At 50.1% G+C, this 23,767-nt stretch overlaps 1 protein-coding gene across 4 annotated transcripts in view; it reads left to right on the forward strand.

The window, feature by feature from the left end:
• Window positions 1-23,767, forward strand: part of LOC122384591 — a 42,591-nt gene that overhangs the window by 13,954 nt on the left and 4,870 nt on the right. For all 4 annotated transcript variants that reach the window (XM_043372155.1, XM_043372154.1, XM_043372152.1 and 1 more), the window contains exons 2-5: window positions 5,955-6,160; window positions 9,284-9,439; window positions 9,820-9,947; window positions 11,643-11,793. In XM_043372155.1, the coding sequence (XP_043228090.1) occupies window positions 6,039-6,160; window positions 9,284-9,439; window positions 9,820-9,947; window positions 11,643-11,793 (557 nt within the window). In that variant the 5' untranslated portion in view covers window positions 5,955-6,038. The remainder of the gene's footprint in view (window positions 1-5,954; window positions 6,161-9,283; window positions 9,440-9,819; window positions 9,948-11,642; window positions 11,794-23,767) is intronic.

Below are 23,767 nucleotides of genomic sequence, written 5' to 3' on the forward strand. Positions count from 1 at the left end.
CTGACCTCATATGAGCTTTAGGAAAAATCCGAGATATACAAGTTGTGGGACTCGTAATGGATACTAGATCCTGCAAGTTTCATTTCCCTGTGACATCTCCTCTGGCAGTGAGGGCGTTGCGAAGTTGCGACATCTGAAGACCGTGCAGAGGTTCACTTATGACGTCATAGGTCAGTGACCTGACCTGACCCAAAAATGCGGTTGGTGTCAAAAGATGAGGCTTGGATCAAAGGTCAGGTATGCCAAGTTTCAGCTCTCTATCGCCAGCGTGTTTGGAGCTATCGCGAAAAAACCCTATGGGGGGGCGGCACCCGCCCCCCCCCCTCGGCCGGCGAGGGTTAAACCTACACTTATTTTTCTTCACTGACGAAGGCATGTTGTTGTTCGAAACGTTTGGTTTTATTCGCTTTGTTTTTATATTGTCATTGTCCGTGAGAAAAACATGCTCATATGGACTGGTTTCAGTTCATGTAGAAATTGTCGCACATTCATCAACATGGATAAAATGAATATTAACCCTCACCACACATATACCTAAGTAGAGGTAAGTAGACCGCGCCCCCTGTTTTTCACCAATAAATCGCGGCAAAGCGAAGGATTGTGACGATTCTTTGGTGCCCTGGAGGTAATCAATTTTACAACTTCCCGGAAAATTAAATAGCCCTTATAATTTTTGCATCTCCTTCGCAGGGGCGGATCCAGGAAAACTCCAAGGGGAGGGTCATGAATCGAAGTGGTGCCCCTACCTATACCCAAAATTAAAAACTCAACGGATTTCGTCCACTTCATTTTGGTGGTGCCCCCATTTTCAGTTTTTTATTTTTATTTTTTATTTTTAGTCAGTATCTTAACTCTTAGCCACAACCACATTTACCAATTGTAAGCAAGTATATATGAATATGCTATGTGTATATGTATATGTTGTGGACGCTGAGTAGTGAGTACTTACCAGGAACGTTATCAGGTAAGCAAATCGTTGTCAGTCCGACGAACTTGACACTGGCGTCTAAAGGGTCTGTCCTTGACACTTCAGGCTTGTCAGGGGCACCAAAGTCCTTCCAGGGACACCACAAACCTGTCAGGGGCACCTATGGCTTTGTAGGGGCGCCACAGGCCCGCCAGGAAGCAGGGGCACCACAGGCCTAGCAAGGACACTACAGGCCTGTCAGGGGCACAACGGGCCTGTTGGGCCCATGAGCACCCCTAGGGGCAGGGGCACCACAGTCCTTCCAGGGGCACCGCAGGCCTGTGAGGGGCACCAGCGGCCTAGCAGGGGCACCACTGGTCTATCAGGGGCACTACGAGCCTGTCATAGCCAGGCATCTCAGGCTTGTCAAGGCCCAGGGGCACCACAGGTCTGTGAGGGGCACCAGCGACCTAGCAGGGGCACCAGTCAACACAGGTCTGCCAGGGGCGCCACAGACCTGCCAGGGGCACCACAGACCTGCCAGGGGCACCAGAGGGCTGCCAGGGGCACCACCGGCCTTGCAGGGGCACCTTGGGCCTGTCAGGGGCACCACGGGCCTGCCGAGGGGCACTTCAGACTTTTCAGGGGCACCAGTCCTCTCCGGGCGCAGGGGCACCAGAGGCCTGCCAGGGGCACCAGCGGCCTAGCAAGGGCACCAGAGGCCTGCCAGGGGCACCACAGGCCTAACAAGGGCACCACGGGCCTGTCAGGGGCACCTCAGGCTTGTCAGGGCCCAGGGACACCACAGTCCTTCCAAGGGCACCGCAAGCCTGTCAGGGGCACCAGAGGCCTGCCAGGGGCACCACAGGCCTAGCAAGGGCACCACTGGCCTGTCAGGGGCACCACAGTCCTTCCAGGGGCATTACAAGCCTGTCAGGGGCACCAGAGGCCTAGCAAGGGCACCACAGGCCTGCCATGGACACCACAGGCCTGCCAGGGGCACCACCGGCCTTGCAGGGGCGTTACAGTCCTGTCAGGGCCCAGGGGCACCAGGCCCGTGGTGTCCCTGCTAGGCCTGGGGTGCCCCTGGCGGTCCTGTGGTGCACCTGTCAGGACTGTGATACCCCTGATAGGCCGGTGGTGCCCCTGGCAGGTCTTTGGGCCCCCGGGCCTCAAGGGGGGGGCCATGACCCATGTGACCCCCCCTTGGATCCGCCCCTGCTCCTTCGAGAATTTTATGTAAATCCCTGAACCAAATTACCTTTGACCTGTGATTATTTTTCTCAAGATCATGTCAGGCCAGAATAGCAATTGAAAGTCAGCGCACATCTTCTGTGTGTTTCCATAGTCGTTTCGTAATTAGGGACGTGACAACATGTGATTGTGAAATATACTATCTAGTGATTGTCTCATTGATTGTTGTGGGTGCCAAGGTCACGTGAAACTCAGGTTAAGGTCATTTACTTGAAATGATCTCGGTTAACTTCCTTAAATTTACACCTTTTTACTGTGGTTTTTAGGAAGTGTTGGTTTGAAATTTAGCACCCATTTTAGCATTTGAAAACTAGGCATACTTAGGTATCAGTTATAGTGCCTATGCAACATGTTGCAAGGCTGTCAGAGCTGGTTAACATTATATGGATGGCCGGCGGAACGCCTAATGGGTGATCTGGCGTGACCCGTCCTACCCCAAATGCTTTGATACATCATCTTTGATCAAAGCAAGTGTAAATTCGGAGTCAGAAGCAAGCCAAGTCCCAGCAAACTTCACTTGTAGAAATTCTAGCAGGACCCAATTTTCCGTGCTTTTGGGTTATTAACCTGACCTGGGAGGTCAACCAGTGACCTAGGATCTCAGCATTGACCAGGACATAAAAATAATTGGCTTTCTCTCGTCAGTGATGACCAGGAGTCTCAAATCATCGGATTTCTCTCGTCACGAGCAGCTCGCTCTTTTTTATTTTTCAGCGAAGCTCTGGCTCTTTTTATCAAGGGCCGAATGGCTGAAGGTTTCTACGCCCCTCCGCTACATGTAAGACGCTGAAAAGAAATGCCTAAATGGGTGAGGGTTAACCCTCGCCCGTATAGGGGGGGGGTCGAACGGACCCCCCCATGGTTTTTCGCGAATAACTCGCGTAAAAAGCGGCCGATCGCAACGAAACTTTCAGTACCCTCGCGTTGATCAATTTTACACCCACCCTGAAAATTTCATGACCCTGATCCCAATGACCTTTGACCTGTGACCTACTTTTCGAGACCATGTTTGGCCGGAATCGCGATTCGGCGTATGTCGGCTCGCATTAGCCGCGCGTTTGCAGTCTTTTCGTGGTTTCAAGCGTTCAAACATGTGATATGATGTTGCCCCCATGCATTAGGGTGGGTGTCAAGGTCATCTGAAGGTCAGGTCAGGTCATTGACCTTTGGTGACCTCGGTTCACTTTTTCGAGTTTTACATGTTTCTAGGCCAGTTTTTTTAGCTGAATTCGAATTTAGTAACCATATGAACGTTTACGAAGTAGTTTTGGTACCTTCGTAACATGTTACGAAGCTGTCAGAGGCGGTTGACACCTACTAGGAATACCCGGCAGGACCCCTACTGGTTGACCTGACCTGACCTCACCCGACCTGGACTAAATGCATAAAGACATCATCTGTGATCAAAACTAACATGATATTCGTGATCGGCGCCCCGAAAACCCCCACAGCAGCCACACTTAACGACGTTTTAACAGGTCCCGATTTTCCCGACTTTTGGGTCATTGACCTGACCTGCAAGGTCAACCAATGACCTAGGACCTTAAAATTAGGTATCATCGGCTTCCTCTCGTGACGGGCAACACGCTCGTTTTTTTCCGCGAAGCTCTAGCTCGATCAGGGGCGAAACGGCAAGGGGGGGGTCCAACGGACCCCCCCCCCCTTATACGTTCGCGGCTGGAAAAACACCAATACGGGCGAGGGTTAAATATCGATTGGTTTTCAAGTGCCGAAGCCCGAAGCACTTTAATTTACTTCGATAGCAGTTTTTAAGACCAACGAGCTCGAATACTATAACTTCTTGAACAATGTAAGCACCACATAAAATGAATCGTGAGAGAAGCGGCTCAAGATTAAGGAGCTATGAGACACTTAATAAAAAACGGCATAGATTAGAAACTGCACCTAACTTGCACTGGTTTTTAAACCTTTTCGTTGCAGACTGGTAGATTAAATTTTAGGATTGATTTCAGCTGATGCTCGAATGGAGCTATTCATTCGTTCATTCATGCGACCATCCATTCATAAAAAAGGCCAGTGATAAAAATTTTCATTTTAGATAAGTGTGAAATACAAACTCAATAAAAGTTTAATGATACGGCAAATTTGACAGCTTTTATAATGAATAGACAAATAAATTTAACAAAGCAAAGTTGAGAGCCCCAAATTACGTAACACAATTGAGGGCATTTTAGGCCATCACAGTATTTGTCAACAATTGCTGTTGTGGGGACTGGGGAGGGTGGTTGCTGGCTCATAACCTGTCACCCCCCTCAAAAAAAAAAAAAAACGAAATCGATCATCCGCGAAAAGAAGAGCTCGAACCGAGGTGACGAATCGATTTATATGGTATGCAGGATGACTAACGATGCCACTTTTGGACTTCTTGTGTCATATAAATTCCATCATCTGGATAGCACGTCAACATTCTATTTGATATTTTGCAACAAACGTATACTATTTGGCGCGACTAGCCTCAGAAATGTTCTCAAACTAAAACCGTTTCTTCGCAACTAACTTGGCCCACGTCACCCCAGCTTATGCACGACAAAAATAAAATAATGCTTCAGGATCACTGGCCTGAATTTCAATGCTTTAGGTTTACTCAAAACTGGTGTGGCTGAGGCACTTCTACATCTCGTGACGGCCTTGTGTTGCATTTTTTCGGTAAGCTATAACTTAATAAGGAAAAGATTGATGAGCCTCACCCTCCACCCCCCTTCTTCTGGAAACATAAGTAACCGAAAGATCTTGCGATGGTTTATCCACCTCGTCTGCCACCGCGCTGCGAGGCCTCGATTCGTTCGGTATGTGGATTCCTGAGCGGTCCTCCCCGGAGGCAAGGTGAAAGGTCATGGCCTGTATCAGAAATTAATACGTTCCTGAATATGTTTTACAGTTCTTCCAAGGCCTTGGACACCGTTTTATTATATCGGATAAGCATTGCACTTTCTTGTCAATCAATACATCTAAAGAAAACCTTATCATAATCTCATACTGCGGCAATTGTAGTTCTGCTTACGGTTGCCTCTTTATGATACGGGCCACCACCACCTCCACTGCGCTGGAGCTCTGGCGTTCTACCCCTCCCCGCTACGGACCGGCCCTCGGGCTAGGTGTGTTAGTACTGAGCGCAAACGCGTAGTAGTCACGTGACTTTCATTCACGTAGCGGGAACGGAAGCTATAGGCGATACCACGGACGGGCTCTGGGGAGGCAACCGGCACAGAAAAATAGCACGATTGTAGTTTTGAAAGAATATCTGTTGCGGTAAGAGGAATTATACAAAACATACGTCCTAGGAGCAAACATGTGGTATTCCTCCATACTTTGCGCTACATTTCTTTTCTCCAATGGCCAGCACTTAGCAAATAATAGCACAATTCTAAATTGGTAATATATGTGTACAGTAGCAACTGCGGGTCCCTGTACCATGTTCCGTCTCTCCGTACGCCTCTCTGTCTCCGTACGCCTTCCCGCCTGCCTCTCCATCCGCTGTACCCCGTGTCTGGCGCAGCATCTTTTTCCGTGCGCTGCTCCAATGCGCGTATTCTGTGCGAGGCTCCTACCCGTCGTGTTCCATGCGCCGCTCCTATCCGCCGTGATCGGTGCGCCGCTCCATTCCGCCGTGTTCCTCGCCCCGCCCTGCCTGCACAAGCTCTGTACCCTGGCGGTGTCCGGCCTCCCGTGCAGGTGACGGATGGGTCATCTGGCGGCTGTCGGAGCGGCCGTCGGGCGCCGTGCAGAGCGGTCCGGATCTGCCCCTGACTCGGTAACCGCTCTGTGTTTCCAGCTCCGGGCGGCTGGGACAGCCGGGACAGCTCGAGCCGGGACAGATCGAGCCGGGACAGCTCGGCCGGGACAACTCGGCCGGGCGATGGCCGTCTACCAGTGCCGAAAAGGCCGCTCGCTGGGCCTGCTGGCCGGCGCAGCGTTCCTGGCCGTCTGTCTGCTGAGCGGCAGGCAAACGGAGCCCTCAGAGGATGCCGTCACTGTAATGTTAGTGCCGTGTGGGATGTTAGCACCGTCACTGTAATGTCAATACCGTGTGTCGGCAGGCATCGTATGGTATCGCGTTAATACTTGCAGGCACTCAACAATCCTGGCGCAGCTCTTTCAAGTCCATAGCCAAGTACAGGGTGTCCCATAAGTTCCTTCTCACCTAAATTTTTCTTTAAGAGGCTCTCTTATTTAAAGCCACGCTTAATTTATTTTGAAACTGAGCTTTTGGGGTTGCCATGGCAACTGTGAATGTGCTCCACGGTAACTAATTCGTCTAGACAAAATATTTTTTGCCAGAGAGTTCGCTTCCTGTGGAGACGGCTTACGCCGCAACATAGAGGTCTCCGATACGGGAACGTCTCGGTATTTAGTCCGCACTGGGCCATTCACGACGGTTGAGGGTGATTGAGGCCATCCAGTATGTAGCCAATGTCTGTCGCTAACTGGACGCACAGTCAACAAGTGACGCCGATGATTTGTCGGGAGTCAATCGCTGCAAGTTTATGCTCTTTTTTTGTCAGCTTTCACGAGTGAGCCATGTGGCCAAAACTGTGTGGCGCCAAAATGGCCGTCAAAAAGGTCTTAGCGTTAGAAAGTTGGTAACAGGCTTTCCAGGATGTATTACCAGCTGTCTAAGAGTATCATTTCGGGGTACCTAACTCAAGGTGACTTAACCCGCGCCCCGCTGGGCTATTCTGCCATACGCGCCCTGCTGGGGGGGGGGGGCAGATTCTGCCCCCCCTGTCTAACTTCCGAACCGATGGTCGTAGAAAGACGGGGAAAACGGCAATCGAAAGCTCTCAACAAGGCGGATCTTAAGAGCCCATTTTTTTTTTGCTTAAGTAGGTCAGAGGTCAGGTCAAGGTCAGGTCAAGGGTACAAAATGCAAGTTTCTACAGTATCGGCCTTGCACCGTAGTTGCCGAAGAATGGACTGAGACTGATTGCCCAAAACGTGTTCTTAGACTACCAAGACAATATTCGTTGCACACAATGTCATTCAAAGGTCAAGGTCAAGGTCAGGTCAGGTCAGGTCAGGTCACCAAAAACAAAATATAGAAAAGGGCATGTGCGACACATGTTTTATGGGTCATTTTACTCATGGAATTCAATAGGCACACTCAATAAGTGATATGGACCACCTCTGGATGAATTTCAGGTCGAGGTCAGGTCAAGGTCAGGTCAAGTGAGGTCAAATTTTGAAGTTGGTTGTAAAGGCCTAAAAAGGTGTCTATCCGATGCAGTTTTTCACGGCGAATCGAATGGTGCTATTTTTGTTTCCGTACGAGGTCTAGAACTTCCAAAAAAATCATTTTTCAAAAATTTTGTGTGTCGTGACGTCATAACATTTTGAATAACTCCCACATTTTTGAACTGATTCTTCTAAAAATTGGTATGTAGATGCACATAGACCACTTCTTTGACATATATTCCGGTTTTTTCGATAAACTCAAAATTTTGGATTTTATAAATAATTTCCCAAAAAAGTCAGTTTTTTGGAAAAATTTTGGCCAAAATCCAAAATTTTCAAAAAACCGAGATAGCCATTTGATAGACAAAGTAGAATCACGTATAACCTTTTTTGTTACGTCTTGATTCCTTTAAAAATGAAGATGTTAGCGGCGTTTGAAATTTTGCCGTTTTTGAGGCGAAAATGGCGAACATGACGTCACTAAAACGTCAATTTCTCAAAAATTTTCCGACGGATTTCGCTCAAATTTTCAGGGAACGTGTCAAATTGATGTATGATAAGGTACTAAAAGTTTGACGTCGCTGGCGTAACGCGTTTAGAAGTTATTGGCGAAAAACGGGAGGGGGGGCAGATTCTGCCCCCCCCCCCCAGCGGGGCGCGGGTTAAGCTCTACTTACCGGAGGGCTAAAAACAGTCAAAAACGTCTTAAAATGGCCAAACATGTGTTTCGTTATGCCTGAGGCTAAAAAAACTGGAGGGTCGATGACATCAATGTGGTCATCTGGACTACCTAGTCCGTGCTCGAGATAAAACACCCGTCCAAACCCCAAAACGGTCCCATATGGGCGACGGAAAAGGCCTTTGTATCATCCAGCTTTATTCCTATGCAAAAGGCCAGGGTCACGGTAATGTGGGGTAATATGCGTCCAGACACTGATCACGTTGCGAATGATGCTCCAGGAACAGTCTTGGGACGCAGAATGCTTCTCCAAGAAGATCTAGGAGGAGTTTCAGCTTTCTAGCTTAACTTGAACCGCAAGTATGACAACATTTTTTTAGTAGAAAATGGCATCCGGGAGGTCGTAGGCCCATCTTCAAGCAAGACAGTGCATCAGTGCAGAGGTCAAGCAAAGCATAAAAGCAGTGCCAGGAGACTGTGATAGGCGTGTGTGGCAAGATCACATCCCAGGCAACTCATGGGATCCAAATTTCATAAAAATGTGTTGGGAATATTGAAATCGAGGCTCGTCGAAGAGAAGCGGTGTTCCAGCATTGAGGAGCTCACGGCGCATGCCAAGTCCGTCTGGGCTAACTTCAAGCCTGCTATGCTGCCAAACATGCCGGTTGGCATGTCGCAGCATGTATTCAAGTGTTTGCCTATGAAATGGGGAGCACATTGAGGGGTTATAAACATATCAAAACGCAATGTACTATGTTTTACATGCAAATAAAAGGTGAGAACGAACTTATGGGACACCCTGTAGATATAAACGTTAGTGTTGACAGTAGTGTGACATTATTATCGTCTGAGTGCATGTGTCCTTACTAATGACATCGCAATGGGCGGCACCTTCTGTTGCTAATTGTAGACTATGCTATATTTGCATACAATAATGCAGTTAAATCCAGCTGCATGTTGCGTAGTCACAGTCTATTAGAAGACCTTGACTTCATGGCACATTTATTTGAAACTGTCAACCGGTACGATAGTCAATTGAAACCCGGTCAGCCCGCCCCTCCCCCCGTTCAGTGACGTATCTGTGACCGCTGCCGGTGCCGTGTTTCAGTCGGGCGGTCAGCCCCGCCCCTCCCCCCGTTCAGTGACGTATCTGTGACCGCTGCCGGTGCCGTGTTTCAGTCGGGCGGTCAGCCCCGCCCCTCCCCCCGTTCAGTGACGTATCTGTGACCGCTGCCGGTGCCGTGTTTCAGTCGGGCGCACCTGCAGCCCACCTTCTCCTCCGCCGGCGCCCGCTCCCCGTATAGTCCCCCGGATCTCTCGCTGAAGGAGGCGCTCGAGGCGCGCGTGCTCGCCCTCCGAGCTCACTGCGAGAGGAAGGAGAAGGACGGCGAGACCCTGCAGCACAAGTCAGTATACCGTGTTCAGAAAATGTACCCGTAACACGCACAATGGTCATTCCACTTCTGACCGTCTATTATTTTTCTGCGTTATATATGCAGCTCGTGTTTTATCTACAGGCGTCATAATGTGCACTCCATGGTATAACTAATTGAGACGCCTGATATCTTAAATTATTCCGAAGCGCTTTTTAACTGCATGCCTGCGTATTTTCCTAATGCATCGCCCGAATTCATTATGTCAAACGCTGTTGAAATATCTCATTTGCCCAACTACACAAAGTAACATTTTAGATGAATGAAAGGCAGACGCTAGTTTGCTTTATCTATATAGTCCGACCTTCTACAGTAGTTGACTGAGCTGTTTACCCTTCCGTCTCACCTTCCAGGCAGTCAAAGCTGGAGTCTGCCCTGCGCCGACAGCGGGGTCAACTCGCCTGGTGTGCTCATCCGCTCACCATGGACACACACATGACGGACAACCTGGAGCGGCTGGCTGACGAGAACAGTAACACAGGTAGGGGAGCGAGAGAGAGAGAGAGAGAGAGAGAGAGAGAGAGAGAGAGAGAGAGGGAGAGAGAGAGAGAGAGTGAGAGAGTGAGGGAGAGAGAGAGTGAGGGGGAGAGAGAGAGTGAGGGGGAGAGAGAGTGAGTGGAGAGAGAGAGAGTGAGGGAAAGAGAGATAGAGAGAGAGAGAGAGGGAGAGAGATAGAGAGAGAGAGTGAGGGAAAGAGAGAGAGAGTGAGGGAAAGAGAGAGAGAGAGAGAGAGAGAGAGAGAGAGAGAGAGAGAGAGAGAGAGAGAGAGAGAGAGAGAGAGAGAGAGAGAGAGAGAGAGACGGCGAAACGGACAGACGGACAGGACAGACGGACAAGTCACGACTGTTCATTTCGGGACCTAAGGACGGGACGAGGTAGAGGGAAGCCGTTCCATCAATTTTATAGGCCTCTTATTGGGACTAAAATGAGGCCCTTCTCTTCCACTGTAATATTCCGGTCGTTGATTCTATTGGTAGTCATGTGGACACTTGAAGTTGACTTGAAACGGGTGCATTATTTCACATCTGATCAGGTGGAGTGGCCTACTAAGTCCTTACCTACCACGCATGAGTGGCTATGAATTCAATTCCGTAACTCTTGCTCTGCTGCAGTTGATTTATGAAGATAGGACGAGCTGCATATCATTCATGCGCAGTTCTAATGAGCTATAAATTGCCATCAAGTCACTATCCTGCGTTTAAATCTACTGCTCGTTCTAATTATAGCAATTTGCCAGATGGCGCACGTTGCGTGCTGAGTACCTAGGTATATCGTGTGAGGCCGCGGTCTGTAAGATCTCCACATTAGGAACGTCATCTGTTACTGCTGCAGTGAAGACAGCGGTACCTGTCACTGTCAGAGATCACTGAGGTCATGAGGAGTCACTGGGGCTATCTGAGGTCACTTGAATCACTGAGGGTTCACCGGGATCATTGGGGAGGAACCCGGGGACTAAAAAGGTCGGCTGAGTCGCACATATATCTGTCCGGCGGGAGAGGCAACTGCAGGGGCACCGCTCCATATCGGGGACACCGTGCAACACAAGAGAAGGAGTGCATGGCCATGCAATGCTGAGAAATTCATGCCAACCTCAAAACATGGCCTGTGATGCAGCCCGGCGCAATTTCTGTGTGGGCGACCAACACTTGTTTTAACAATGGGGTTCGAAATATATGGCACAATTAACTACTATGCTGGTGCAGACCACGGCGGCTCACATATATTTCCGTGTTGTTTATCACGAGCCGAGCATTCTGTTGCAGCGCCGTTAAATCACGGCCTGCGCGGACCGGCTGCAGTCTGCACTCTGCACCCAGTTCGGTCGGTCGGCTGGTGTGTGATGAATGGTGGTGATGCCGCCAGATGTTTGTTGCTGTCTCTGCGTCCCATGGGGTCAGAGTGTAACACTTCCTCTCCCGGGCTGACCGTTAAACTGACCCGCTGCACCCGGCCGAGTGAGATCAGCTTAACATTACTGGGTGCTCTGTGCTCATCTCACTGCACCCAGCTAAGTGCACCCAGTCCAACTAACCCCAGCCCACCAGCCCCAACCCACCTCACTTAACCCACCGGAGTTAACACACTGCACCCTGCAGTCCACTTCACCTAGTCCACTGCGCACAGCTCGGGGTTCCCCCGCTCTGCAGTCTGACGTCTGTATCCCCGTATCCGACAGAGATCCGGATAGACCGGGATAACTACTTCTCCATGCCGGAGGCAGAGGACGGAGGAGACAGAGGGGCCGCCGGCATGGCCTGGCACATCGTGGAGCACCCGCTGCTGGTGCTGACCCGGGCCTACCTGGAGCTGAGGGACGGACACACCAGGTCAGTGGGATACTGCCAGGTCAGACCTGAGGGACGGACACACCAGGGGCCGTATTCACGTCGATCGTTTTCGTAAGAATTTTCTTAAGTTTGACCTACTTCTTAAGTAAATTTTTTTAATCACGTGAACTCCGTCGATAAAAACTTAAGAAGTATCGACGTGAATACCAAATTACACTTACGAAAGAAAATCGACTTACGAAGTCGACGTGAATACGGCCCCAGGTCAGTGGGGAGGGCAGTGGACAGTACAGTACCAGACCTGAGGGACGGACAGAGCAGGTCAGTGGGGAGCGCAGGGGACAGTACAGTACCAGACCTGAGGGACGGACACACCAGGTCAGTGGGATGCTGCCAGGTCAGACCTGAGGGAGGGAAAGACCAGGTCAGTGGCGAGGGCAGGGGACAGTACAGTACCAGACCTGAGGGAGGGACAGAGCAGGTCAGTGGGGAGGGCAGCGGACAGTACAGTACCAGACCTGAGGGACGGACACACCAGGTCAGTGGGATACTGCCAGGTCAGACCTGAGGGACGGACACACCAGGTCAGTGGGGAGGGCGGGGGACAGTACAGTACCAGACCTGAGGGAGGGACACACCAGGTCAGTGGGATACTGCCAGGTCAGACCTGAGGGACGGACAGAGCAGGTCAGTGGGGAGTGCAGGGTACAGTACCAGACAGACCTGAGGGACGGACACACCAGGTCAGTGGGATACTGCCAGGTCAGACCTGAGGGACGGACACACCAGGTCAGTGGGGAGGGCAGCGGACAGTACAGTACCAGACCTGAGGGAGGGACAGACCAGGTCAGTGGGATACTGCCAGGTCAGACCTGAGGGAGGGAAAGACCAGGTCAGTGGGGAGGGCAGCGGACAGTACAGTACCAGACCTGAGGGAGGGACAGACCAGGTCAGTGGGATACTGCCAGGTCAGACCTGAGGGACGGACACACCAGGTCAGTGGGGAGTGCAGGGTACAGTACCAGACAGACCTGAGGGAGGGACACACCAGGTCAGTCGGATACTTTCAGCGGAGGCCACTGGAGCTGAGGGATCGTCAGACGGTCAGTGAGGACAAAGTCCGGCTCACCGATACACATACACGCACTCACCCAGCACTCAGCAGTAATATACACCACCATTTAACCCTATTAGTGGCAGGCTCCTGGCTACCCCTATTAGTGGCAGGGGGGCTGTTTACGACCCCCCCCCCCTTGATATCTCGAGATCTAACGGGCCGATTTTCAAAATTCAAACGGCATTCGATTCCGCTGAACGTGATCTATATTTCTAAAAAATAAAAATTAAAAAATGTCAATAGGGGGGTAGAGGGGGGTAAAAACGGGCAAATTGCAGATACATTTTAGACTGTTTATCACGGCCAGGTTTCTGAACCAATCTTAACGCAACTTTTGCCGATCGATAGAGAATGAAACAGGAATTCACATGGATCCTAAAAATATGCATTTTCAAAAATCATATGCGGATACAGATCATTGAGATTGGGGGTACACAAAAAGTATAGTAAATAAGGTTTTTGTTGGTACTGTATCTAAAAAGGGTGGTAATGGTCTTGTTATGTTACAATTTTCTTATGAGAGAACGACTACAATTGTATTGGTCATGCATAGGCGGTGTCAGGGCACCTATGTTGGGAGGTAAAACATAACCCCCTTTTTGGACGCCTGGATCCGCCTATTATAGCAAAAACGTGTCAAAAGAGGATGCACAATAACTTTGTATATGTTATCACATGATACATTTCATTCACTGTTCGTAAAACTGGTGCAGCATCGTGATCTTCGCCCAAATGACTCGCTTCACGAATAGGACCTCCAATTCCCAGTGCTCTGGAGCCGCCCTTGGTAAAGTTATGAACTTGAAATTTTCAGGGAGTGTGCCCAATTTAGTTTTAGGAAAAGTCAGCAAATTTCAGCATCGTAGCTTCAGCGGTTTCGGAGATATTCCCGAAAAACCTGAGGGGTGGATGAAAACAACCCCCCCCCTGCCACTAATAGGGTTAACACTAAGTCAAATGTGTACCCAATTCTTCTTCGCATCGTCATGACTAGCAGTTCATGTGTAATGTGCATGTGCACTGTGCAGTGTGCAATTGTGCGCTGCACGCTTACACCTCCGTAACCACACAGCAGCGGTGAAACGCATACCCGAATGTCCAGTGGCGGATCTACGTTGGGGCAAAATGGGCAATTGCCCCCCCTAAACGGAAAACCTCTGGGCAAACATATCTTTTTGCCCCCCCCTAAAAAAACTACAACTTGAATACTAAAAATATGGTGTATGAAAAGAAAATGTGAAATAAATGGAGGACTAGAAGGTTGACATATTCGTGATATTAAGTTGTGAGCTGATAAAAAGTCCTCCGCCCCATGAATGTCAGTCCATCATCCATCAGCAGTACTACTACTGCTACTGCTACAAAAAAAAAAAATAACGCGATTTATTGAAACCTTGAACCAAGTAAACAAACCGTCAACAGCAGACCGCCAGACGCCAGTCACTCCAGTGGGGTCAGGGGTCAACACACTGGTGAGCGGTTGGACAGTGGTGGGTTTGCATGGGTATATAAGAAGTGTTTGCATAATATTTTATTGCTAGATAGCATGGGTGTAGGAGCTGAAAAAAATATTGGTGGGTCTAAATATCCATTAGTACCTAGAATTTCCACTGTGGCTACATTAGTTATGTCCAGAGGCGGATACAGCCATTTCCAAAGGGGGTGCCAAAAGGGTGCCAAAGTCCGAGAGTCTCTACAAGAGCTGCATATGTGTATGCATGAAGTGCGTGATAGGTTTCTGAGAGGAATAACGTAAAGAAGATTACCAATCGCGGCTTTTTCATGAGCCATACCGTTATCTAACGGGGACAAACACAGAAAGGCTCAGTCAGAGCTTTTGGTTTGCGAGGTGTTGGAGAAGCTCAGTATGTTGTGGGAACTTAACGCTGTTCAGTGTGATTCCGTTGGCTGTTGCGCTGTGGTCCTACAGGGTGTCTCAAAAGTTCGCTTACACATTTCCCATGCCAATAAAGCATATAAGAACCGGCCAAAAGTATAAGGTTTTGGTGTCTGTGTGTACACTAGACAAATATGCATGCTTTGACAACTGATTAAGAAGGTTAGAAACCAACCCCTTTGCTGTATCTCCAAAAATATTTGCCCATACCGATTTTTGTTGCTCCGTCAGCTGCCGGAGGCTGATAAAAGGTTACCAGCTTTCAAGCTCTTGCAGGGGAATCTCCTGCAGTTTCTGCGTCGGATTTAGGTTTGACTAGCTCCCTGGCAACATCTGATTTTCCCTGAAAGTCGAAGTTTGCATCAACACCATTCATGAGTATTTTGTAGGCATTCTCTGGCGCTAACTCCTTCATGAATGACTGGCGCCGACATCCCAAGCGCCATTTTCCTTTTTAAAACGACCCCAGTCCTGAACAAACGGGAAGTGCCAGGAGTAAATTTTTTCGCATCATATGGTAGCAGAATGTGTCGGACGTCTGTTTCTCAGACACATTGTGCAAATTTTGCAAATTCCAAGCGCTCGTCATTCCCCATGCCAAGACCTTCGCTCGGTTGCGGAGTGCTTTCCTCGGGAGAGGTTCTGCTTTGTAAACGGCCCAAACCTGTCCATCGTGTGGTTTTATCGGGATTTTGTGTTTAAAAGAAAATTATTCGCTGCAGATCTGCCTCTTGAAACTTCGTTAGATAAAATTTTACAATAACTGACACTTTTGGAGGGTCAGGTGTCCTTGGCATTGACGATTTTTGTGTTATTGTCCCCAAAAATTAGCGTTATAGATATTATAAACAATTTTAAATTATAATTTGCCTTTATTTTACGATGACCTGCACTTTTTGAAAATGGGTAACCTCTGTCTGTGAGCTTCTTGCCAGTTTTCAATAGTTATGACCGCATTTTCAGCTGCCTTCCCGGAACACGAGTCTGCTGCCGTGCGAGGGTCGTTCAAAACGCCGTTAGTCTCGCATGGTTTCGTCCTTCAAAAATTTTAGCCACCGTTTTTATGAAATGATCATCATGTTGCACTCATCCTCGCCGACACTTAGCCATGTGTCATTTCCGACTTAACCATTCCCATTACTCCTGAAACAGAGAGTTTCACAACATACCCGACTTTGCAACCTACATTTTCGTGCCTGACCCATGGTCAGAGGTGAACCCTTTTTGTGAGCTCATGAAGGGTCGAATACACTTGAAAACAATGAGACTGCTTGAGGAAGGTTGTCACCAATGCCCATGCAAAATTTCGACTGTTAATTTCTTGTTGATTCAGAATTATTGGCAAAAAAGCATGGCTGGTACCTGTAAACGAACTTTTGAGACACCCTGTATGTAGTCTGTAGAAGCATCGTTTATCTCCTCTCGAAAGTAACACTTATTGTATAATTTTGCTAGCTCGCGAAGTTTAGTCCCAAAGTTAAGGAATGTTCATTGTAATTGCATCAATAAATGCATGACCGAAAACAAATGCGCTGTTCTTCGTCTATTTCTTGTTGGGATTCTTAATCGACTGATCTCATTTTCTATTACCGGAAACAACTGTTAATACGTTTAACTACGTGGCAACCCTGACTGCGTATAGTATCGCAGGTACGCTGATGTGGCCTTTGGTCGTGGGCATTTACACATGAACCTGCTGCTGCGACCCTTATCGGTCTCCGGATACAGAAGCCCTTGAGAACCGGCGCGGGCGGACCTTTCGGACGAGGTCTTGCCGAGGTGATGCGGGAGGTAGAGGACGGACCGTCCATAGCGCCGGTGAGCTATTCTCTAACACCCGCGCCGGGCCGGTGCTCTGAGATTCCGCGCCGGGCCGCGGGGGTGTTTGAACACCCCCCCCCTTCTAACTCGGCTCCTGGGCCACGTAGCGACACGCGGTAAGCGGCAATCGAAAGAACGTCAAAAATAAGGACGAAAACAGTTCGGTCATTTTTTGGGTCAGGTCAAAGGTCAGGTCACCAGAGGTCACCGAAGGTAAAATGTTGACTATTTCAACATTTTGGAAACTGCCAACGGCTATCTCGGGAACCGGTAGAGCTACAGCGCCGCAAAAAAACGCATTCGATAGCCCTTTTACAGACCTTTCTGAGTAATGTTATCAGATTTGACCTCAGGTCAACAGTTTAGCCTCCAGAGGGCAAAAACTCCAAAAATAGCCGTTTTTACGAAAAACGGTTTTTCGGCAATAACTTTTGACTCAAAAGAGCTATGACATTACTTTTGCCAGCATCGTGTTCCTCTCGTCAAGACGCGTCGAATGAACTATAATTTGACCTTGAAAGGTCAACTTGAAAATTTGACCTCAGGTCAAGGTCATGACCTGACCGGAAAAGGTCATGTTAGGTCATGTCAGCGGCGCAATGTTTGCCCCCCCTAAACTCAAATCCTAGATCCGCCACTGCGAATGTCTGTGCCGTTTCCGTTAGGGCGGACTCGCATCCTCCTTCTGTTTCGACTCGGAGCCCTCGGGCGGAGGCGTGCGGTCTGCGCAAACGACCCACCGCACAGCTACCGTGGGACCGTTCACGTCCGTGCGTGGTGGAACGGAGAAGCATCCTGCTGTCACTAACCTCCGGGTGTGTGCGCTCAGTGCAGCCGCTCCTACGAGTCATCGGCTCAGCGCGGCCGGAATTTACACTGCATCTTTTCACCGCTGTCGGCACGCTTTGCGCTGTCCGAACAGACAGACAGGTCCACAGACGAGCGGCGCAGTGGAGTCTCAGCAAAGACAGCCTCACTAGCCGGCGGGGCGGGCAGTCCACCCTGCCGGCCTCACTGGCAGCGGCGGGCCGTCCGCCCTGCCGGCCTCACTGGCAGCGGCGGGCCGTCCGCCTGCCGGCTTCACTGGCAGCGGCGGGCCGTCCGCCTGCCGGCCTCACTGGCAGCGGCGGGCCGTCCGCCTGCCGGCCTCACTGGCAGCGGCGGGCCGTCCGCCCTGCCGGCCGACCGGCGGCTCCAACCGCGGGCTGCTCAGTGCTCATGCCGCCTGCAATTGCTCGCCCGCACGCAGACCCCATTCGGTCGCTCGTAAACCAGTACGTAATTGTTGCGAGCATTGTACCGTTCGCGGAGTTTCGCAGAACGCCTGAGAAGGCGGTCGATGGCGCCGCGCCGCGGCCGGACGGGCTGAGCAGTGCGGTGATGGATGTGGGCGGCTCAGATTTGTGGCAGAGCCCGGCTCTGTTCTGCAGAGCTGCCGGCAGTGGTCGGTGGTGGTGGCACCGGCACCCCACGCAAAGTTAAACGGGTAGTTGGCTGTCCAGCGGTGGCTTGAAATTGAAGCCGCTAAAACCCCATTCATCGTAATATGATCGGATTTGAATTGCTAATTCCTACCGCGCAGTGCAGTGCTCAACGACGTGCAATTTTATGCGTCTATTAACGCATAATACGTATTGCTACGATCAGGGGCCAGAATAAAGCGTATCAGAAAAGATCGAATGCGCACATCAGTGCTCGTCGACTTGGGAGCTATCCAATTTGTCACTGCAGTCGTAAAATCTGGTAATGTTGCCAGTCTTGCTTCGATAAGCTATGACGGATCCCCCAATGGCCTAATATTAGTTATAGCAATGATCAGCAAAGTCATTTGCCGTCAAATGGTAGTTCAATGTCCTCTTCGCTCTAGCTTTGCGTTCGACATTGAATACACTTATGCTAATGATAGCAACTATCTCTCTGATTCGTTGCTGAGCCAAATGCAAATGTTTGATTAAGCGGCCTAATTGACCCATAGTCTGGTAAATGACGGGAAGCCCCGTCCTGGACCGTGACACCGCAGAGGACCCGTTGCGTGGGGAACCATCAAACCATGACCTCGCCGACGCGTCTGGCAGTTGGCCAGCGACCCCTGCCGAGAAAGGTTTTCAGCGGTCATTAAGGAAAATTTATGAATTCTCGGAGCGTCTCTCAGTCGGCATGGCGATCTGCCTCTTATAAATCAGTCCGACTCCGGGCCACACAATTAGCGCCCGTTACCTGTGCGTGTGCACGCCGCACGGCCGTCAACTGGGCGAACAGCTATGAACTGGCGCAATTTGACATTGTTGGCGGTCACACTCCACCGTTCGGGTAAATTACGCTGGCCGTGTCTGCGGCCGGTGTGCCGCCTGTGGTTGGAAAACCGAGCCGCTCCGCGGGAACCAGCAGCGCATCGAACTTACACGCATGACGTGATCAGTTTGTATTTATACATGGAACTTTGGAATGTTATTACGCTCGATACCCATTTATCTAACTAATGACGGTCACAGCCACTGTGAAAGAGGGCGTGCTGTCCCTGTCTGTACCATTCTATAGATGGACAATGGACATAAGTTGACTCGCGCCTGCCACCCATGACACTCAACCTCTGTCCAACAATGGCATAAAATCTCAAAGATATTTGCTTTGGTGCAGAAAATGCGTTATTACCAGCTCCGATAAATTCCTGCTGCGTCCATCAGAGTGATGTCAATTTCAGAAAACATGTGTCCAATGTCCGTCCAATGTCCAATGCTGGCGTCGACTGTCCGTCCAAAAATATCCAAGCCAGCCATTTGTCCAAAGATGTCCGATATTTACGCAATAATTTACACTCAACACCGTTATTTAATTTGATGTTAATGCATCGTTACCAGCTCAAAAGTGTTAATCATATCGAAAGCTGGGCTTTTTAATAGCCAATCAATGTTAAACACGATTATTTTATGAAAATGTTGAGGTGTAGCAAACGATTGTCCAAAGTTGTCCAAAGCCTGCTGTCATTGTCCAACCGAATTCCGAATTGGACATTGGACAAAATCGGAATTCCGAAGATTCAAGTTCCGATTGACACCACGTTAGTCCATCTACCGCACAAATTGCCACTGGCTGGTGCCCCGGTATTCCCCGGCGCCGCGCTAAAAGGGCCATCACGGCGCTTTCGTCTGTTTTTTTGTTTTGTTGGGTTAGGCCCTTTCGGTCCAATTAGACCATTTCAGAGCCGGAAGGATGATAGGAATTAGGGGGAGACATTGGTCTGGGCAGGCACCCTAGTGAGTCACCGGGGCTGAGCCCATCCCGAAGGACAGGCCGACCAGCCCCAAGGTACTCACTGCACCCGGCTACGGGGTGCGCTCCCTCAGGAGCAGCGGTGCCGCTCCAAGGGAGCAGCCCGCATGAGATAAAGTTGCCTGTCCAGCCCGGAGGGGGGTTGCGGCGTGGAGGAGAAGGATTTCAGTATCCTGAGGATAGAAGCATGGAACGGTGGCTTTCGTCTTGTCCGAGGGGCGTTTTATAGGCGGTCGTGAGCGGCCAGCCGGCCTCGTATTTGCAGAGGGGTATGTAGGACAGGGATTCACCTGGCTGGGACAGGCCCGGGGCGCCAGTCAGCTGCCAGAGCCGCCGAGTGGCGCCCTTTTACTGCAGAGTATGGTCCGAAGTGGTGCAGACTGCGTAATTGGGTGACCCCCCGAATCTCCGACCGTAGACCTCTGGTACACGCATTTGCAGAGTGGTTTCTGTTTCTCCTTGTAGCCTGAAAAAATATTTTAAGCTGTTTTATTGTAGCATAATGTATTGTTATCATTTATTTTTAAGTGTTTTTTTTTTACGTTAGTGCTACATAACTAGGCACCTGCATATAAATGATTTCCGACATTTTTTGATAAAAATCTGCCAGTTTATGCGAGCACCCTTTTAGTCTTCAGCAAGCATTTATCCCTTTATTCGTTGCCGCAGTTATTTTTAGCTGATCTGACAGTGTTCGGCCGCTTTTTAGAAGTAGGTCGTAGCTGGGAATAAAATCACCGAAGACAGCCATAACTTGTGCACTGGCGGCGCTGATCGAGGTCACCAAAGCACCTGCGGCGAGCCGATCGTTGCTCTGCTGGTCGTGGGGACGCCATAGGCAGCCGCCGGACCCGCCATAGGCAGCCGCCGGACCCGCCATAGGCAGCCGATGAACCACCGTCCGCGTGCCTGCCATAGGCAGACGTCGTGTTCACTATGGGCAGTCACCGGACCCGCCATAGGTCGACCTTATGCACCGCCGTCCGTGTGCCTGCTATAGGCAGCCGCTGTATACGCCATAGGCAGCCGCTGTAGTCAGCAGACCTCCCGCGGCGGGGCGGCAGTCGACCGCCGTCCTCGTGCCCTACATGTGGCAGCCGCTCTATTCGACTGATAGCCTCACGGTATTCGCCAAGAAGTCGCTGTAGTAAGCCGGAAGGTTTCTGTATTCGCCAGGTGGTCTCTGTTTTCGCCACAGGCAGTAACAGAGTGGTCAGAGGTTATTAACCGTGGCTCGGCCGACCCGCCACCCCTTCCCTGCGTTTGTAGTGCGTATGTAATTATGCGGTCTTCCCACCGGCTTTCCGAGCCCCGAGGCCGTGCGAAGGCCGAAGACGCAGGAACGTTGGAGAGCGGTCTGAATTTACATGACCGGTAGTTTTCCGCTTGAAAAATCTGCAGACGAGCGGCTGCAAAATGAAGACCTTGCTCGGCCACCGTCATTGGGAAGTGATTCAAATGGGTTTGATGAAGCTAATGAATAAATGATTGCAAGGATCGCACGTGAAATGTGGATTATGGAATAATGGATGCATAGCTGTGCGTGGCTTTAGTGTATGGCTTAATTGCCGTCTAGAAGTTGACTTTGATTATGACAGCTCTGCTTCCGTCCTCTTTCTTAAAGGTAAACTCTTTCTCCCTTTTTCCTCTCTCTCTCTCTCTCTCTCTCTCTCTCTCTCTCTCTCTCTCTCTCTCTCTCTCTCTCTCTCTCTCTCTCTCTCTCTCTCTCTCTCTCTCTCTCTCTCTCTCTCTCTCTCTCTCTCTCTCTCTCTCTCTCTCTTTCTCTCGCTCTCGCTCTTGCTCTCGCTCTCTCCCCTCTCTCTCTCTCTCTCCCTTTCTCTCTCTCTCTCTCTCTCTCTCTCTCCCGCTCTCTCTCTCTCTCTCTCTCTCTCTCTCTCTCTCTCTCTCTCTCTCTCTCTCTCTCTCTCTCTCTCTCTCTCTCTCTCTCTCTCTCTCTCTGATTTCGCCCTCTCTCCCTGAGTCACTTATCAGATGCACGACAGCTTGGCTGTTTACACTCGGCCGAGTTCAGGATGCAGCTTGTCCAAACGGCAGCTGGTTGGTTGGTCACGGTGTCACCCACCCGCAGGACAAGCTGCAACCACGCGTGCAACAAAATGCAGGTGGCCATCGCAAACACTCGGACCAAGCCGAGTTTGCCTAGGAGGGAGTGCTGTGGCTGTTATAGCCTCCTGGCTTTATAATGAAGCTGTTGCAGTTTCCTCTCGCGGTCTCGAGATCGGAGCTCGGTATCTGTGAACACACTGAACAGCCAAGGGTCTGAATATTTTCCTCTCCCTGGTCTCTCTGAGTATTTACACGTTACCACGGCGGTAAATTACCCGTCAAGATGATGCCACCGTAAGCGGTGTCGCGTGTCATCTATTTGACTGACACTGATGTCGGTGTCATCGGCATCGGCCGTCGGGGTCACGGAGAACGGAACTTCGTCATCTACATAGACCGTTATTGTGACATCAAATAATATGTACCTACAAACTGCTCAGCAGAAACGAGTCCTCAGAATGCGGCACACGACCTCATTTACCGAATACAAATGTCCCCGTGATGCATTGATTGTCAGCAAATCAGCCAGGTGATGCGATACGCTCCTTTCCTGGTGCACTGTGATGCATAGCCAGAGAGTGAGAAGAACGTCATGAATTTTGTCCGTATCAGCGAACATATCACAGATGTGTCCGCCCCGTAACTATCAGTTAATGTCTCGATCTCTGCAGAGACGTTATATATCTACTAATGACCGTTCTAAGCTCTTCCCTATTACTAAGCAAGTGCTTTGACCTTGTTGGTAAACGTATGTGACAGTCGGCCTGTAGTACGATCATGTGTCACATGTGAGTTCCGCCGACACCGAGGGCCTCAGATTGAAGGGAGGTGTGTGTATTTACGACCCGGTCAGGGCGTTATTTGTGCTCCAGCCGCGCTCTCACAGCCGCAGGACAGGCAAGAGAGCTATGCCCTAGCCGGCTGCATATTACATGTGATTATCCTTACGAGAGCTTCATAATTGCTTAGTGCAATAGTGAACCGAACCGACTTGCTGACGCGGCGCCCCATGGGGATGACCTTCGGCCAGCGACAGTGCGCTGTGCAGTACCATGGTGGCGATAGGTCCTATAGGACCTCGTGCATCGTTGTGCAGTGGTCCTAGTCCTAGTTAGTCATCCTATCCTAGTATCCTATCCTAGTTAGACATCCTAGTCAGTGCTTCGCTTGCATGTGGTTGCTCGACCCTCGATGCTGAATGCTGCCCGAACTCATCTCCATAATAGGTGACAGAAATAAGAAGATTATGGCAATAGGCCCTATCTCGAATTAGTTAAGACAGGCTCTACTTCATCATTCATTATTCCACCTCATAATATGGTACCTACCCGATTTGCACTTCTGAAATAATGGATTAATTTCCGATGTAGCACAATATAAGATAAATGGGGTCTTTGGAAGAAAAATGCTTTTATTCGTGCGCTCATTAAGATAGGATACCGAGATACTAAGGGAAAGAACGTCCGTTTACAGCACCTCAACTACTGAATAAAGAATATTGAGGTGTCATCGTTCCAAAATAAGGCAATGCTAGCGTCATGAAGAGCACGATGATGCCGGACATGCCTGGGAGAGTAGTGGTCCATGCTGGGAGACATAACCGAACATTACCATCCCATCGGCTCGTCTTTCATCTGTGCATTGCTATGCGAGAGATTAGCAGAGCCATTTATAAGGAGCTCTGTTTCTCTATTCACCGGCCGCGTCCATTGAGACCGCCGACATATTGCCGCCGCTGCCACAAAGGCTCGGTACGCAGGGCCCTCATTTGGGGCGGCGGCCGTGCGCTCTGCCGAGAGCTCGCTGTTGGTCCACGCGATGACACGGCAATCGGTACAACA

The sequence above is a fragment of the Amphibalanus amphitrite genome, unplaced genomic scaffold, assembly GCF_019059575.1.
Source record: "Amphibalanus amphitrite isolate SeventyFive unplaced genomic scaffold, NRLGWU_Aamphi_draft 000193F_arrow, whole genome shotgun sequence".
Taxonomy (NCBI): Eukaryota; Metazoa; Arthropoda; class Thecostraca; order Balanomorpha; family Balanidae; genus Amphibalanus; species Amphibalanus amphitrite.